This window comes from Marmota monax, unplaced genomic scaffold, assembly GCF_021218885.2.
Source record: "Marmota monax isolate L192 unplaced genomic scaffold, Marmota_monax_Labrador192_F-V1.1 WCK01_AAM20220418_F8-fsc00011, whole genome shotgun sequence".
NCBI lineage: Eukaryota > Metazoa > Chordata > Mammalia > Rodentia > Sciuridae > Marmota > Marmota monax.
In genome coordinates this window covers 10439826-10457842 of record NW_026693082.1, presented here as the reverse complement: position 1 = coordinate 10457842, position 18017 = coordinate 10439826, and the positions used below count along the sequence as shown (strand labels likewise).

Sequence of the window (18017 nt, the reverse complement as noted above, 5' to 3'; positions counted from 1 at the left end):
ACAATCATCACAATTTAATATCTATTGAGTGTTTTCTGCAAGCTAGCACTAATGTAGTAGGAGAAGCATTTTTGGAGGTAATAGACATGAATAGTTTCTAAAATGCCCTTGAAAACCATTTTTAACACCTGGCCTCTTGAATTTGTCTGTAGGAAAAAAAATCACTTTCTTGCTCTAAGCACGTAACTAGGAAATCACACTTAATTCACCATACCAAAGATTGTAAAACCCTATTTTACAATTTTGTTCTTCATCAACCTCGTTCTCCTTGCATACATTTTGATCCATATAATTGCCTTTTATCTGTAGGTAAAAAGGTAAGCTTAGTTTTGCACCAGAAATGAAAGCAGAGTGCTTTTGAAGTCGTGGTTTATTTGATAGTTAAGTATGCACTTTGTCCTTCAACAATAGCCGTGTCCTTAGGTTCTCCACCACCGTGATGCCTTAGAAATGTGGACACACTAGGAACCTAGTCAAAGGTGGCACTATGACTAAACCCTCCCTCCACACCCATCACAGAGGAGGGGCAGTGTTGGTTAGGCTTTAGGGGAAACAGAGACTCCAAGAACTGAGAATCCTAGTTTTATGCTCTGGGAAAGTGAGGTAATTGTAATTGTCACTTCCATTTTCTTTCAATGAAATGAGACAGGGGCCCCAGGGGTCCCAGGAAGCTCCAGGAATAATTGTACCCTTTTCTATACACCTTGAGCATATCATCCCTGAGTTCTCCAGCAGAACTCACACATAAGCCCTGTCCCTGAACTGAGGTCTAAAGAGACTGATCTACTTCGTGGGAGGCTTCAGAACCCTTGGCCTTGAGAACCATTCAGAAAACTGTCACCAGCCACTGTCATGGATAGAAAACTTCAAGAGAGACTGTGGCAAGAAGGAGGACAGGAACTCATTGTCACTTCCAAAAGATCAGAGGAGAAATTCAGTAGGAGTGTAACATGGCAATAGCAGTGGTCATGTTGTAGTACAAGCACAGCCACATAAAGAGCTCAAGCATATTTTTTGTCCTTAGAATTGGTCAATCCATGAACATTTACAAATTTCTTGATTAAAAAAAGAAGAAGAAAGGAGAGCCTTTCACAACATATGTACACCATGATGCAAAGTTTATGGGGTAAGAAATTAATCCCATGATTCAATTGATTGGAAATTGTTTTATTAAAAAGAAACTTTCTCTTTGCAGGTCGACTGCTAGGGAGTATGCTCTGAAAATTATCAAGAAGAGCAAGTGTCGAGGCAAAGTATGTATAAAGTTTATCATTGTGAAATACAGTGTTTGGACAGAAAGACATGAAAGTTGGCTCCCAAATAAGTGAAGCTTACCCTTAGAGTTGCATTCTGGTGGAATAGAATGTTATATACTTATTTGAATATAACTTTTAAATATTCCTGGAATAAAGTTTGATAGGAATGATTGGAAGTTCTTCCACTCCTTATCTTCATTTGCTTTACTTTCTTCCCTTCCTTTTGTGATCTAAGTTTCATCCCATCCTTTTGTATAAAATTATAGTTGTCATTATAGGCTCTGAATTTAATCACCTAAAGACCTTTAACGTCTTTTGGCAATTCTACGCTACAGGAATATCACTTTATTTTACCAAAACACACCTCCCTTGATCCTCAAATAGTATCGTTGTGCTCTTTTAAGTTAGCTCCTCACATGTTTTATGTCTGATGATTAAGATTACTTTTCCCTTGGACAGGAACACATGATCCAGAATGAGGTGTCTATTTTAAGAAGAGTGAAGCATCCCAATATCGTCCTTCTGATTGAGGAGATGGACGTGCCGACTGAGCTTTATCTTGTCATGGAATTAGTAAAGGTGGGTGTTTTGGAAAACAAGCTTCTAATTGAGACATCATACTTTACTACACTGTAGAGTTCTTTCTTTTACTTTCTTTCACCAGTATCCAGTCTTCTATTTCTGTGCATTGGTACAGTGACTATTAATGGAGACTGGAGATAGCACAGTGGTAGAGTGCTTGCCTAGCTATGTACACACCCCTGGCTTCTATCCCCAGAACCACACACACAAAAAAATTAAATTTAAAAAGGCATTTAATAAACTTACTCACTACTTGTAAGAAAATGTTCAAGCTGTTACTTATAAAGAAAAATGCTCATTCTTCCTAATGAAAGTAAGTTTTTATCATTCAGTGTTGTTTTATTATTCCGATATGTTGCCCTTTTAAACTTAATGATTATTTTATAGGTAAAGCCCACTTTCTTTTTCTACTTGAAATTATGACTTGTTTCTGAGGGTTGAGGCCTTGTTTTTAGTGACGTGAGAATATGGTTATGTTTGAGACTGACAAAATTATTGTCATGTTTGAGACTGAAGATGTCAAAAACATGACAACAGTTTTGTGGTAAAAGTGTTACAAAGTCATCCCAACAAAGAAAGGTTGATTTTACTTATTCAGATATTCACATTGGTACTTTATTATCAAATCATCTTTTTACCAACCTTGAAAATTATACTTTCTGCAGCACCAAGAAGAGTATTTTTACTATGACATTACTCTTTAGAAGAAGAGCTTTGAACCATTCCATTGTCTCTCTGTGTGCTGTTAGAAATTGATTAACCCCCTGTTGTTATTGATTAGTTCCCTGTTGTTAGTTGATTTTTGGAGAGCTGAAATTAAATTAAATTTGGAGATCAGAAATAAAGGAGGCAAAGACTCAAGTGTTCAGAACACATTTTGTGGTAGATCTTAGTCTGATTATGTGCTGGTCAGTTGACCACAGTAAGATCTTTATTGCATTTAACCACTCTTGTGAATTCTTTCTGCATAATCAACATATCCTAACAGGCCACGGAGGGATCAACATATCCTAACAGGCCACAGAGGGTCTCTAGTCCAGCACGGGATTGCTCAACCATGCCACTAAATTGTACCTTTAGATTTAATCTGACCCAGCACAGCCTTGATGCTAGGTCTGGAAGCTTCTTGGAAAGTGAAGACTAACCCCAGCCTTGCCTTGAAAGACTCCCATAACATCTTCCTGAGAAATCTGGGTAGGGTCATTCTTTCAAACCCTAAGGGTTTATGGTGTGCCAAGAAGTACCTGAATCTATAGAATAAATAAGGCCCATATTCTGGGAAACAGTGAAGTATCAGTTATTAAGAGTGAAATTCCATAATTATTAGGAAGAGGACTTTAGATGTCTGCCCTCCAAAGTGGAGCACATGCAAACTGCTTTTGTGTTCAGAGAAGAGAAGTTCTTGTGGCACTGCCATGGGCCTCAGAGAGCCATCGGAGTGAGAATGGCAAAGGGGAAAGGAAAGAACATTCCAGAAAGGGGCCCTAAAGAGGACAGGCTTGGAGTTCAGTGAACTTGGTTTGTTTTGACAACCAGGAAAGAAATGTCCTACCTGGTACATAAGGTAACTGTCCTAAGAAATGGCAGGTGAAGAAAGTAAACAAACTGGAATGAAGGTTGGGGTCAGAACACAGAAAGCCTTTCCTTCAGGCTTTGGTCAAGGAGTAGCAATTTTTGATGAGAAAGAAAAAAAAAAATTAGAGTGCTATAGTGTGAGGGAAGGTGACCATGGATATGCAGGATGCTTTGGATAAAGAGCTTATGGAAGGAAGCAGTGTGGTGAGAGGCCACAGCCCAGTCCAGAGGCAACACAGCAAATGACTCCTTCACTTTGAATCATTAGAGGTGAGGTGGCCCAGAAGGATGTGCATGAGAAATTATTTTTTAAAAAAGGGCGAGTAAGATTTGTTGAGAGCTTTGTTGAGGATAAATACAAAAAGCGATGACAGGAATACTGGAGCCTAGAGGGTCAAGACAATCATGGAGTCTTTGCAAGGGGCCACATGCAGCCACATATGTCCTACCTGTGACTCCACAGGTGCCAATCACATGGACCACTGTGAATGCCCTGCCTCTTCGGAGACCACCTGAAAACTGTGTGGCAGCCTTTCTTTTGAGAGAAACAGAAAGTGCGGAGATAAAACATTAATATTGGGGGGAAAAAAACAAACGTCTATGCCTCATTTGAGAACCACTGTTGAAGGGACAATGAGAAAAGTTTCCAGAGTGGAGATTATACAAGGGAACAGGGAGTCCAAGCCCAATAGTGAGATCTGAGAATCATCAGCCTACAAAGGCTATATTTTGCTTTTACTATTTTAAAAAAGAAAAATTAAGTCCCTTGCCACATTAAATAACAGATGAATGCAACCGAGTCCTGTGCTCAGCTGTTCTGGTGCATTGTACGCTCGAATGATGCAAACATTTTTAGTAAATCAGATCCAAATTCCCTGAAAGGGTTTCAAACAAATGGAACTTAAATTGAAGTATCACTGTTTTGCCAAGTAGCAATAAATTAGCAAGGAACAAGGGAAATAAAAGTTCAGATGAATAATAGTCCTAGAAAACTTGCTTGGAAATTTCTCCACCCTCCCTCCCCTTTCTCTCTCATCTTTGGAATGATGAGTTCTGGTCCTCCTTCCTATTCTTTACAAAAAAAACACACTATAGGAAAAGAAAACACTTCCCCCAACCCAAGGCAGCTAAATCTAGAGAGTCAAGGGGTGGGGGGAGAATGTCACAAGGCAGCAGAACGTTTTGTTAAGTGTGCAGTTTGCAGTTTTTCTCATTGGGGGAGGTTTAGGATTATGAATCTGCTCTTCAGCTGGCAGTTGGTGTGAGGCAGGTAGCATGTGTCACCAAGGTATTCACATGTCACAAGGACACTGCCTGGGGACCCAGCTTCATCTCCTCCCCTTTGGTGGGGGCTGTGCAAATAGTCGCGTGTCTGTCAGAGTCCTCCCCCACGCCTGTCTTGAGTTCTGGAGGAAATGTTGCCATCTTTCATTATGAGAGAGAAATCACCATAAAGCCCTTTGAGATGCAAGTGGCAGGGAAAGCCCTTATGAACCTAAAGCCCTGCATCCATTCTTCATCTTCTTTATGGTATGTCAGTCTCCTCTGCAGGCAGTCCCATCAGCCCATCTGTTAATGGGCTGCTCCACCTGCTGTTCTCTTCTCAGGGCGGAGACCTTTTTGATGCCATTACTTCCACTAACAAATATACCGAGCGAGATGCCAGTGGGATGCTGTACAACCTGGCCAGTGCCATCAAATACCTGCATAGCCTGAACATCGTGCACCGAGACATCAAGCCAGAGAACCTGCTGGTAAGAGGAATGCTATCTGCAGGGCACCCTGAGTTCACAGTCCCTGTGGGTGAATAGAATGTTTTCCCCCTTTTTCTTTTGAAAAATTTTACCTTGAAGGCTCATTTCTAGCTAGCCTCAGTTTCTCATGTAAAACCTTCCTTTTAAATGGATCTACAGAGGTAATGTGCCACTAAGAGAGTTCCACTTGTTAGTATTTATTTGCTAAGATAAATAAGAGCCCGAGTCAGAAAGTCTGCAGCTGTAGCTAATATCTTGGGCCAAGATAAGATGGTGACCAGAAGCATTGTTACATATATTTTTTATCTCTAGCACTTTTAGGTAAGAAATTTTTGCCTGGCCAAAAAAAAAAAAAAAGAGGCCTTTTAGATTTTCTTTTAGTCTGGTAGCTTTACATTTTAATGATTTGATCTTAAACCTAAGAGAACTACATTATAAGGGCTTTAAAGACCAACCCCTCAACATAAAAGACAAGCATAAAGAAAATTGATTTAATATAACAAGGGACATTTCCCCCTTTTTCCGCTATTTGGATTGCTTTTCATAGATTCCATATCTCTAGGGAAACATTGAGAGTTCTCCAGGTCAGAAAACAAGGGTCCTTTTTTGGCCTAGTTATTAAGGGGACAGTCGAGAAAAAGTAGGGAGGCAGAGACCAGGCAGGGAGAGCTATTATTGGGTAATATGGAAATAGAAAAAAAATTACTTTTTTCAGAAAGTTAGTTATTTACATGCACTTTTTATACATTATATGTGATATAGGTACATATATCCTCACCACAAAGATTTTTTTTTTTACTTTTATCACCCATCCTTGAGTATCATGTATATCCGTGATTCCTGTTAGTTTGCCCATCTTTTCATAAACCTGGGAATTGTGGATTCTCTTTGTGAAGCAGTGCTTCTCCAAGGGTGGTCCAAAGACTCCCTGCATCTGAATTATTCCCAGATGCCTGTTTAAAATGCAAATTTCTGGGCCTCCATAAACCTCTGCCAAATCAGAAATTGGTGTCTGGTGACAGTGTGCAGAAATCCTCACTGCTTCCAGCTCCCCGAGGTGACCTGAAGCACACTCAAGTTTAAAATTAGATGAGCAACTCAAGTTGCACTGCACAACCAAAACCAAGTAAGATCTGCTGCAATGAGAACCCTTGTGTGCTCAGCCTTGTGCCAAGGACTTTACCATCAGTATCTTGTTTTATCCTCACAGCCACCATGTGGGGTAAATTATACTGTCCCATTTCGCAGGTAAGGGAACTGGGTGCCTAAGAGGCTAAATGACCCTCCCAAGGTAATAACAGCCCATAAGTAGAAGAGCCAAGATCTCACCCTAGTTCTGACCTACTCCAAAACCACTAGACTGCAGTAAGCTATGAGTGAGGAGTTGGAGGGGGGTTCATTGAGTGCTCTTAATGGGCCAGGTACTCTGCCAGGGAACAAGAGATACAGGCTCCTCCATGAAGTTGACATTCAAGCAGAAAAGATAGGCATTCAAGAAATAAATTTGCACATAATTAGTTTTTTGCAATTATGTTGGTAATCTTGCAGCTTCCTGGCTAATGAAGGCAGCTGAGGAGGTCAGATCACAGAGCTCTGACTTAATTGTACCTCAAATTCCACATCTCTGCAGCAGCCTAAACATTCTCTTCTGCATAGTTGCTTTCATGAACTGCAGCAATTTTCTCTCATCTGCATTCCTGATTCCTGTGTCCTGAATTATGTAGGATTGTCTCGTGGGAACAGACTTACAAGTGGGTCTTTGTTGAATAATTTCTCTAAGCTCCAAAACATCAGTGATTGAAAAATTAAGGTTTCATTTCCCTTCCTCTCTTTGCAATTCAATTTGGGGCACCCATTGTTTACTTGCTCATCCCCAGAGCATTATCTATTTCTGTAAATGCCTTAAATGATTACATAGCAGTATACTTTTACTAAAATTAAAATTTGCGGGCGGCTTTTGAAGTGTGCTCATTGGAACATAGTTTAAATTACCCAAAAAGAAAAAAAAATACTCTCTACACCCCCCTCCTTTTCCTTTCTTTGCTAATTTAAGAATCTATAACATATAGAGAAACCACTGGAGTCATTCATAATATAGGTTTAAGATATCTATAATATCTGCATGAAAAAATAAGAGATGCTATTCTCCATTAGCGTGATTTCTTACTATGGGAAACAGGGGTTGGTGAATTTGCAGGGATAAATCTAATAGAGGATAAAATAGAACAGAATATGCTTTGAGAAATTAGGATGACATCACTAATTGCACATGAGATCTCTATTAACTGCAAATTCTATCAAACTGCCTGTGGAAATGTGCAAAAGCCATCATGAGAGGCATACTTTTACACACTCAGGATTTATAGTCTGATGGGTAGAAGTTCAAGACCAAGTGCTTTACTCTTCCACGAGCAAGTCTCATGACCTTGAACAAGTTGCTGAACTCCTTTGAACCTCCTTTAAGTTGATTTTATGAAGACAAAGAGAATTATAACTGTTAGTTCCCTTCATGTTTATTCTCCATTTCCTTGCAACAAAATTAAATAATCCCTAAAAATAAAACTGCTTCACCATAACATTGTAAATAGTAAAAATCATTTTTTCATCTTTTTTTGGCATTGCTTTAAAAATTTTACTATTCACCCATGCAAGGATTTGCTCCCTCATGTCAAAAAGTCGAGATATGGACTATTTTTGAAAAATGCTGTGATAAACTTAATGAAAATACTCTGAATTTATGTGTTTACTTTAAGGAAACTTACCAAATAAGTAAAAAGACATCGCTGCACATTTTGCTTTACTGTTTCATTATGAAACCTCAAAAATCCTTCTAAACTGTTAGACTGCTAACAAAATATTTGCTAATTAAGTGGTTGATTAATATTTGTTATAACTACCAAAATGTTTTTTTAAATGTCTAATTTAGCTTTATGTAGTATAATTGAGTATACAAAACTTTTAGCATTTTTAAATTCTCATGGCATAATATAAAATTCATCTTTAAAGGTCAATATTGATCATATCAATGATTTTTAACCCTTAAGTATTTGGTGAGGTCAAAGTATGTTAATGAGAAAATATCATCTGACTTACAGTGATGTTTCCAGCTATGATTTAGGTGAAAACTGGGAACTGGCCCAATACAAACACCTTTGATAAAGTTATTGCTTTCTTTTCTTTTTTTTTTTTTTTTTTTGTATCACGGCTAAAATTGTTCCTCCATGTTAATCATGCCAATGATTTTTGTCGTTCCTGTTGCTTTACTTGTTGTCAAGCCTGTTAGCCTGTTACTTAGTGATCATATGCATGAGTGATAGGTGAATGACAGAGTGAATGCGATGGGCATGTGAGTGAATGAGTGATGATACTTCCTCACAGAGGAGAGGATGGAACTGATATGCCAAGTCCAAGACATTTCCCAGCTCATTTGTTACTTGGAGTAGTCACAGCCTTAGGGACAGTGGTTTCCATCACTGCACTTATGCATAAGATCACTCTGCTTATTCACAGGATCGGTGTGTGTGTGTGTGTGTGTGTGTGTGTGTGCGCGCGCGCGCGCGCGCGCGCGCCATGATAGTTTAGGACTGAAGGAACTTGTTTTACAAACAACCCTAACTAGGATTTAATGCCTTCAGTTCACAGAAGTCACCACTAGATGGCACACTTGCACCCTTAGCAGCAAATATCCTCAATAGCACCTAGTGTTTCTTCCAGAGAACTGGGCAGGTCTTTTAAAAAATGTATACACAAATATCTCCTTAGGAAATTCAGTCTTTACTGCAAAAGTATAATTTCCATCACTATTTTTCATTAGACTGAAGATGTAAATATAGTCACTGTCTTCAAACATAAAAAAATGTATATTTAAAACCTTTTTCCTCCCAAACTCTGCTGTAATCTCTAGAAGAAGGCAGTTTCTCAGAGACTCTGTCTCTCATGGTTAGAAATGTTCTGTTAGAAGCTGTCTGGTGAGCGTTTGTGCCTGCTACTACCTGCCCCCCAAGCAACATGTACAGCTCATCATTCTTATTTCATTCAATGGATGATATCTAGCCACAAGTTCTTCCTGTTAACCCCAAGGAATGATCACAGTTTATCTTGTAATTCTTCCTTAACTCTTCTTAATATCCTTTCATGATGACAGCCAAGCTCACGAGATAATGGATTTCTGCCTTAAACCCAAGACTCTTGTCCCCAAATCCCATCCATTTTATTGTAGAATAGCTAGCATTGGTAGACAAAGTGAGTGCCTTACATGTAAAATGTCTAGAGGTCATGAACAAAAACACACCTGGGTAGATTTGTCCTCAGCACCCTATACAGTTGTCCCTAAAGATCCATAGGGGATTGGTTCCAGGACTCCCTATGGATAGTTCCAAATCTGTGAGGCTCAAGTCCCTTATATAAAATGGCATAATATTTACATAGAACCTACGTACATTCTTTTGTATATTTTAAATCATCTCCAGATGACTTATAATACTTCATACAAAGTAGATGCTACATAAATAGTTGTTATACTGCATTGTTTAGGGAACAGTGATGAGGAAAACTTTTGTACATGTTCAGTACAGATAGTTATTTTTCTCAAATGTTTTTGATCTTCATATTCAGACTCAGATATGGAAGACAAATTATAGTATACACGTGGGCAACCAGAGTGTGTTGATTATGGATTGGTGATTACCCAGAGAAAGAGGCAGCAGTCTTCCACGATTGTGTCCCTAGCCCTGCTCTAATCAGCTTTGACTCTGTCTTGAATGAAGATGTATTATACCAAATAATGACAGAACTGAGATCCAAGGATACCTTTGGCTTTATAAAGGTTCAAAATCAGTAAGGTGAAATTTCATGAGAAATAAACATAAATCTCTATGAACTTGGTGGTTCTGGCATAGTTGTTTTATTGATAATTACCAAAAAGGAATAATGGGAAAACTTGGCCTGGTTGCAGGTCAGAAGGGCCATGTGTCAACTCTAGTTCAGTGTGAGTCTCAGGGGGACACAGCTACTAGGACTATTAATGTGCCCTTAGAGTTCTCTCACTGAGTGCCCATCAAGAGAGTCCTCTGACTGCTCACTCCACACTACCTGACATATTATAACAGGGATCTGAATTCACCCAGAGAAGGGATGGGCTTCATCAGATATCTGAAAAGTTGCCAAGTAGAAGTCAAGAGAAATTTTGGGGGACTGTATATATATTGACAGCACTGAGTAAAGAGAAGAGATTAATGGGCAAGATATTTAGGGCTAATATGAAGAAAACCTTTCTAACCATTATACCTGTTTGAAAATTAAATGGCCTTTCTCACAGGTAAGTAGACATTGTAGATGTCTAAGCAGAAACTAAAGGATCCCTCTTTTGTGGGTGCCTAGAAAAAAATACTTCTGCTTTCTGAATATGGATAAAGGTTAAGGGAAAACAGAAGCCTAACATTTTCCTGAAACATTATGTAGTTTGAAACAATAGTGTACCAGTTTCTAAACTAAGCATTGACTGAGGGCCCTTGTTCTTCGAGGACCTTTTTCAAAATAACGCTTCCCAGTCATTGGATATGTATCGATGGAGGAATAACTCAATAAAACCTTTCTGAAAGGCAACTTGGTAATAGACAGTCAAAGCTTAAACAATACCTGAACCCTGTGACCCAATAATTCCACTTCTAGAAACATAACCAAGAGAAAATTAGCTATGTACATAGGAATGTGCTTGTGTGTGTGTGTGTGTGTGTGTGTGTAGGGATGTTCATCTCAGTGTTTTTTAGAATAGGGTGAAAAACAGTATATATTGAAACAACTTGCCTCAGGGTACCGAGGAGTTAAACAGTAACATGATGGTGTGGCAGGAAGACATTCTGGTTAGAATCACAGAATCTGCTATATCTGACTTTAAGTTCTGGCTCTGTTACTTACTAGCTGTGTAACATTGGGCATGTTACTTAATGTCACTGAACCTCAATTTTCTTACCTTAAAAATGTCACTAAGAGTATTTCCAATTAATAAGATTGATGTAGGGATCAAAGGGTACAATGCACACATTATCCTCATCACTGTGGCTGGCACATCTCCTGTGCTCAATAAATGGCGGTGGTAGTAGTTATTGTGGGGATTATTATTATTATAGTGTTTCCATATAATGGAATATCCAGCAGCCACCGAAAATAATTCTACATGTTTATACTTACTCACTTGGGAAAACATTCAGGATGTATTATCCAGTGGGAAAAAGAAGAGCAAGAAAGAAAGGGAAAGAAAGCTCTGAAAGTCCACAAGACACAATGTTAATGGTTATTTCTGAGTGTGGAGATTATAGGTGACTTGAGTTCCTCTTCCTCCACAGTGACCTGCCTTTTCTAAGTTTTCCACAATGGCATATTAGATATCAATCATGTGACAAAAAAACATAATAAAATCTTTAGATGATTCTGAGTTCCCACAGTTTTGGCAAAATCCTAGGATACAATTCCCAACAGGATCTGGAGTGTGATGTTTATGTATCTCACTGCAGCTGCTTAAAACCCCTTTTTGATGGTTTCATGACTATTTTAAATTGAGGATGAGAATCAGTTTTCTTGGAGTTTCCGTTCTCCATCTTCCCAGCTATCTCCAGTAGAAAACCTAAGAGAAGCAATTTTATCTCTCTCTTTAATGTTGTTTCCCTTCTCCTCCTTTATGCAACTTTTATTGTTTTATTATTTTATTTAACTTGGATTTCATAAATATTTGCATGTGGATATGATTTTTTTAATTGCAGTGTATTTTTTTCCACAAGTTCTAATTCAAAAGTGTGTGACTGTAAGTGCATTTTGCAAAATAACTCCCAGTTTAAATGTTGTTATGCTTTGCTTCTTAAAGATTTAAGTTTAATCCTTTTTCCTTAGAAAGCATCACAAAGGACATGCACTGTGGCTGGAGGAAAATCAATGTCTTTTTAAAGGGATACCGTATATGTTAAAAAGTAAATTGACCTCTTTTCATGGCTTTGTCAATTTCATGCCACTTTTGTCCAATTCTATTTGGTGAAATAATTTTTAGTACCTATTGAGCTCCTCTGTGAAAACTATTTCAGTGGTTACTAATGATTCATTAGCCAACATTTCAACAGGGCTATCCTTGAATTTGCAGCAACATTAAGAATTGTGTTTGTTCCAACACATCTGTTATACTAGTCAGCTTTTAGTCCTCAATTATGGGAATCTCAGAAACCATTTGACTGGGTTTAGGTTATCTGTGAATTTTCATAATATTTTATGGCCACCGGCTGCATTTTTATGGCTATATATTAAATGTTTTATTTTTTCAAATAACTTTTCCAAATGGTCTCAGTTTCCCATCCAAGGGAAGTCAGGAATATGCCCAAACATCTACTGTTCAGCAAGTTATCACGGCTGCAAAACCCCAAATAAACAGAAAAGATGCAAAATAAAATCCTTTTTTTAAAAGAGAAATACCAGTATGCTCAAAATCCACACACCTGACCTCTCACTTTAGCTCTTCTTGGGTAACATGACTTCAGCTTTTAATTGGAACCTTTTTCATAATTGTTGCCATTTAACACACTTAGTCTGTCAAATCATGGGATATCTTTATAGCCATATAATAAACCCTAGAGAACAACTTCTCTGACTATAGCCATCTGCAATGATCACAAGAGTAGCTTACAAAATACTGACAGTCTTTATGGTAATAGGATACATATGGCAGCCCACAATTATGTGTAGCTGCATTCAATTAGTGTTGTACAATTACACAGTTTTATTGCTTAGTTAAAACAGTGAAAGCACTACATACTGGGTAATTTGCACTAATCCTCATCTCTTTAATAGTCCCTCAGTGTTTAAGATGTGGGGGAACATCTATAGTATTTAAAGGACCTGGGCTGAACATTGTATCTCATGTTGTGAGATCTCCTTGACTGACAATTGTTGTACTCCCACTTCACGTGTGGGTCATGTTTTATAGAGGCTTTAAAACACAGTTATAGCAAGAAGTTCCTCTGACACCAGAACCCCACTTGCTGAATCAGGTTGTCCAAGTCTATACTTGCAGCCTGCTAATGTCCTTTCTGAAAGATGGTCAAGATGAGCAGGCATACTGAGGAACAGAATGACTCTGAGAGTACAATAAGCCAAGGACTCAGCCTTTAAGATAGGAACTGGTGAGAAGCTTTTCTGATTTCTAACTTTCAATTAAAAACTTGATTCAAAGTGAATTTACAGCCGCCATTTGGGAAAATACATTATAGAGATGGTTTTGCAAGGATGTGTGTGCGCACACATGCATGCTTGTGCACCAGTGTGTGCATGCACTCTTGAAACAGATGTTTTGAGCAATCTATGATGTATAACAAAGTTTTAATGGTATTTGCAAATGGCCTCTCTCATGCCCCTCTGAAACTGGCTCAGGAAGAGATGAGGGTGAACAGTGCTCAGGTTGCAGCAGACACTCATGGTGAGGGCCAGGGTGAGAGAACTCATTATGCCACTTCAGAAAGGGACTCTCCCATTGGAGGAGAAGAAACACTGGAATAAATTCTTGTCCATCATTCTCCCAAAGTGTTGACAGAGAAAGCCCCAAAGTAACCTTGTTTCCTGCCCTGCGTGACAATAAGTTAAACAGACTTCTAAAACCAGAGGACTGGACATTTATTCACCTGCAAAAATATTTTGTTGACACATTTCTAATGTACTTCAGTCTTGCAATGTTTTCAATTACATGGGATAGGTCTTTGTCTGTAAGCTCTTTTTGTCTCTCCTAAGTATCAGTCCAATCTCTTTATGTTCATGAATGTTCTAAGCAAAAAAAAAAAAAAAAAAAAAAACAGGAGGGGGCATTAGATAAGTGACTAAAGAAGGAGAAAACAGAACATTAAAATTATAAATTCAATATACTTCATTTAAATGTCTTTGGTGTTTTAGAAGTATTACTACTTTTAGGTTTTCCTTGCTTTCCTCATTTATGTAGCTTTCCAATGTATACTTTTTCTTTTGCTTGTTGTGCTGGGCTGGGATTGAACACAGGGCCATGAGTTTTTCTCAGTTATGAGAAGTTTGGACTTTATTGCTCATCTATATAAAATATAATTAATATATGGCCATATGTTACATGGAATTCCTGATAAAATATAGGTTCAAAAATAAAACCCTTGCTCCATGTAAGAGAATTACATGGTCATATTCAGAACTTTAATGGTATTTAATGATTGGATTCCCCAACATCTGGTTTTATCTAACTTTTGAATAAATTAGGTAATATAGACACTGTTTTTTAAAAAAAAAAATCTACAGAACTCCTGCATAAATGGGGTTGAATAGATCAAAATCTGTACCATCTCCCAAAGCACACATCATGAATGTTTGGACCTAGCAGAACATCAAAGCAAGAGGTTATTTTGCATTTTAGAAAGGTTACTAGTAACAAAAGGGAACTAAGGAAGTAAACAATTTTGCTCTACAGGGGAAGTAAATTAGATAGATGATCTAGTAGATGTTTCCATCTCATATTTCTTTTCATGAAAAACATTTGCTAGTTGTTTAGATGACCAGAATGTCCAGAACAATGGGACTACAATTTAGGGGTTTCTTTGTCCTGAGAACATTTAGGCTGAGGACAATACTGTGTTTTGCAGTTCTGATGCCTCCAAGTCCTAACTCAGACCTGTTTATGGTGACCAGGGCTGCACAGCTGCTTCATTAAGTGTCCATCCCACCAGACACATGGCTGTCTCTCCCCTAACACCCGAGCAGGTGATCCCCCATTCTTTGGATGCCTGCACCAGGGCAGCCCAAACTAGATAGTGATCCAGAGCTCTGGGGGAAAAGACTCCATGTTCTGAACGTGAACAGATATAAAAGAATAATTTCTACCCAGCCTCTCTAGAGAGAAGAATCTGACCACTGCTGCTGCCAAAATAGTTGGATGCAAATGGTCATTGCTGGTTCTGCAGCTTAGCTGGCCAAACATCTGCACTTTGTGCTATAGTGGAATGCAAAGTGAATCAAGTTTTTCCAAAGGAAGGAGGATATGCATGTGAACAGTAGCAGCACTCCTGATGTGTGGAGATATGTCTTGCTGTGCAGGAGGTGCAGACTGCTTCAGCACGTACCAGATGATCATAGAGTGATAACAGAAGAACATGCGAGCCTCGACTTACTGCATGAATTATTTTGATGTATAAGGAAAATTTCATTTCCTTGAGGCATCTCTGAAAGATTGCCCTTGCTAGAAATACCAGAAATGTACTGAGGTTTTCTTTTCTTTATCCTATTGATTCCAGAGGGCACTGAGTACAAGTTCTGAATGCCCTTTGATCCTTTCTTTCTAATCAATGAAGTTGTTTGGGATACTTTTTAGAGCATATCCTTTTGGTTTGATCACAGACTAGAATTAAAGCATATAAATACTTGCCTACAGTCATAGGCATCCTTTTTTTGATTTGTTGGGTGAAAGACTAGAAACTTTTACTGCCTTAATAAGGAAACCTGGACAGAATGCTGACTCTGCACCTGATAAATCTTTCCAAATTGCCACAGGTAAAATGAAATGTTAATATCCCTCTCAATTATTAATAAAAAATGTAAATAGATCTTGTCGGAAATGTAGGGCACTGAAAATAAAGTATTTTAATATGCGTGTAGTTTTGTATGTGTAGTTACTTAAAAAAGGCATATTTAAAGCTTCTCATATATTGGGATAAAGAAGTAATTATTTTCATAAAATAAAGCACAAGAGACTTTCTATGCCTCATTTTACTATTCAAATCAACTTTAGTTGTAGAAAGCATTAAATACAGGTAAGAAGAAAACAAAAGATCTTTATAATCCTACCACCCAGAGACAGACCCACAAAACTGTGTTCTTTCAGACTTATTTTCTATATTGTTTTATTTTTTGATTTAACAGACATTTTATACAAACCAGTCTGAAATCTTATATCCTTACCTCCCAAACATAATTTATTACAATGAGTATAACCTCACATCACCATTTTAAAGGCCATGTACATCCCATTGTATGAATGTACCATTGTTAACTTAGCGAATTTCCATTGGCTGTATTTCCAAATTTGCAGTCATCTAAACAAAAATATTGTGCATAATTGCCTGATTTCTTAATATTATGTACATTAAATTTAAACCATATTGTCCCTTGTTTTATCAACAAAAAGCCCTTGAGCTCTTAGTTTTAAGGTGATTGTGTTTTTACTTTTATTTTAGGTATATGAGCACCAAGATGGCAGCAAATCCCTGAAGCTGGGTGACTTTGGACTGGCCACCATTGTAGATGGCCCCCTATACACAGTCTGTGGCACCCCAACATATGTGGCTCCTGAAATAATTGCAGAGACTGGGTAAATGCTTCTTCTGTGTTTTAGTTCTATGCTTACAAAAGAACTGGGCTACCTTGATGATAAGAAACTACTCTGGCCCATCCAGACAGAATCAGCCCTCGGGTTTTTTTTTTTTTTTTTAACTTTTATAGTAGGAGCTATTTTCTCTGCTTTCCCAATCAAGTTACCAATTACTGCAATCTTGTTTAAAGCTATCATTTGGGCTTTGTTAAAGGTAGAATGGAAGTTATTAACCCCAGAGGAAAAAATGTTCAGACTAACAGAGAAATGTACAGTATTGGTAATTAACTTGCTTTTGGAGGAAAAAAGACACTGTTGTGTGGTGATTACACTCTCCTGTGGTTATTTCTCTCAGCCACCTTTATACATTTCTGGTCCTGTTTTGGTCCTTTTGGAAATCCATTGATTTCCTGTGGAGTGAACACCCTTAGGCATCAGAGGACCATTGAGAATTTGCTGGTTTCTTTATACAGAATCAGGGGAATGAAAACCTCTACACTAAAATGGGGAGAGAAAGTGAAATAACTTATTACTATTAAGGACCTAATACATGCCAGCCCTTAAACTCATTTACTTAATTCTTGTTCTTCTGGTGAATAGTAAGAACTATTCCCATTTTGCACATAGATCCACTGAGACTCATCTCTGAGGGCTTAAGTATCCTGTAAGCTCATGACCTCTTAGAGACTAAGTTAGTATTTGAACTCAGGTTAGCCTGAAAGAAAGGCTTTTTCAGGTAAGAACCTATTTCTTACGAACAGCCATAGTCAGAGCCATGAGGTGCTGAAGTTGATCTGAAATTGGGAGGGGACAGCCCCATTTTCTTTCATTAGCAATTTCAGTCCACACTTGGGAATCCAGGTAGTACCATCCACTGTGAGCACTTGAAGATGATTTTTTCTACTTGTACCATAGAACCAGTGGGCAGAAAGACAAAAAAGGTGAGAAGGAAACCCCAATAGGGAAACTCCTAGGATGAGATATGAGAGAATGGGGACTTTTTATTTGTCAGAGTTGAGTGATTTTGGAGGCCACATCTGTACCTTACCTGACCTCCCTCAGAAAGTGCTGCCACTGACATAGCTACATCTGCTACTGGGACATATTCTGACAGTCTGCTGGGAGGGTTGAGGAGATGTGGGAAGAGAATTTGGTTGGGCCCTGAAGACCTTGAAGACAGTCCATTTCTGTTACTAAAGATGCTATCTTGAGCAACAGGTTCACCCTCTGAACCTGCTTTATCTTCTATAAAATAGGTAATATTTGTCCTATCAAACCCACAAAGTCATTGGGAAAACTAAATAGGATAATATATGTTAGCTCTTCATAAGCTGGAGAATGTTCTTCAAATAATTATGATTACTAAAATTAGAGAGTTAGGTCCCATTTCTATCTCAAAATTGGTATGATTATAATAAACCTTTTTGCTGACACCATTCACTTATTGATATTTGGATATGAGCCTATGAGGCACGCATTGCTCTGATTTTTAAAAAA

At 38.1% G+C, this 18017-nt stretch overlaps 1 protein-coding gene across 3 annotated transcripts in view; it reads left to right on the top strand.

Annotated features, from left to right (window-relative positions):
* Positions 1–18017, top strand: part of Dclk1 (doublecortin like kinase 1) — a 344423-nt gene that overhangs the window by 288733 nt on the left and 37673 nt on the right. For all 3 annotated transcript variants that reach the window (XM_046454160.2, XM_058582536.1, XM_058582537.1), the window contains 4 exons: positions 1196–1253; positions 1716–1835; positions 5021–5167; positions 16387–16520. In XM_046454160.2, the coding sequence (XP_046310116.1) occupies positions 1196–1253; positions 1716–1835; positions 5021–5167; positions 16387–16520 (459 nt within the window). The remainder of the gene's footprint in view (positions 1–1195; positions 1254–1715; positions 1836–5020; positions 5168–16386; positions 16521–18017) is intronic.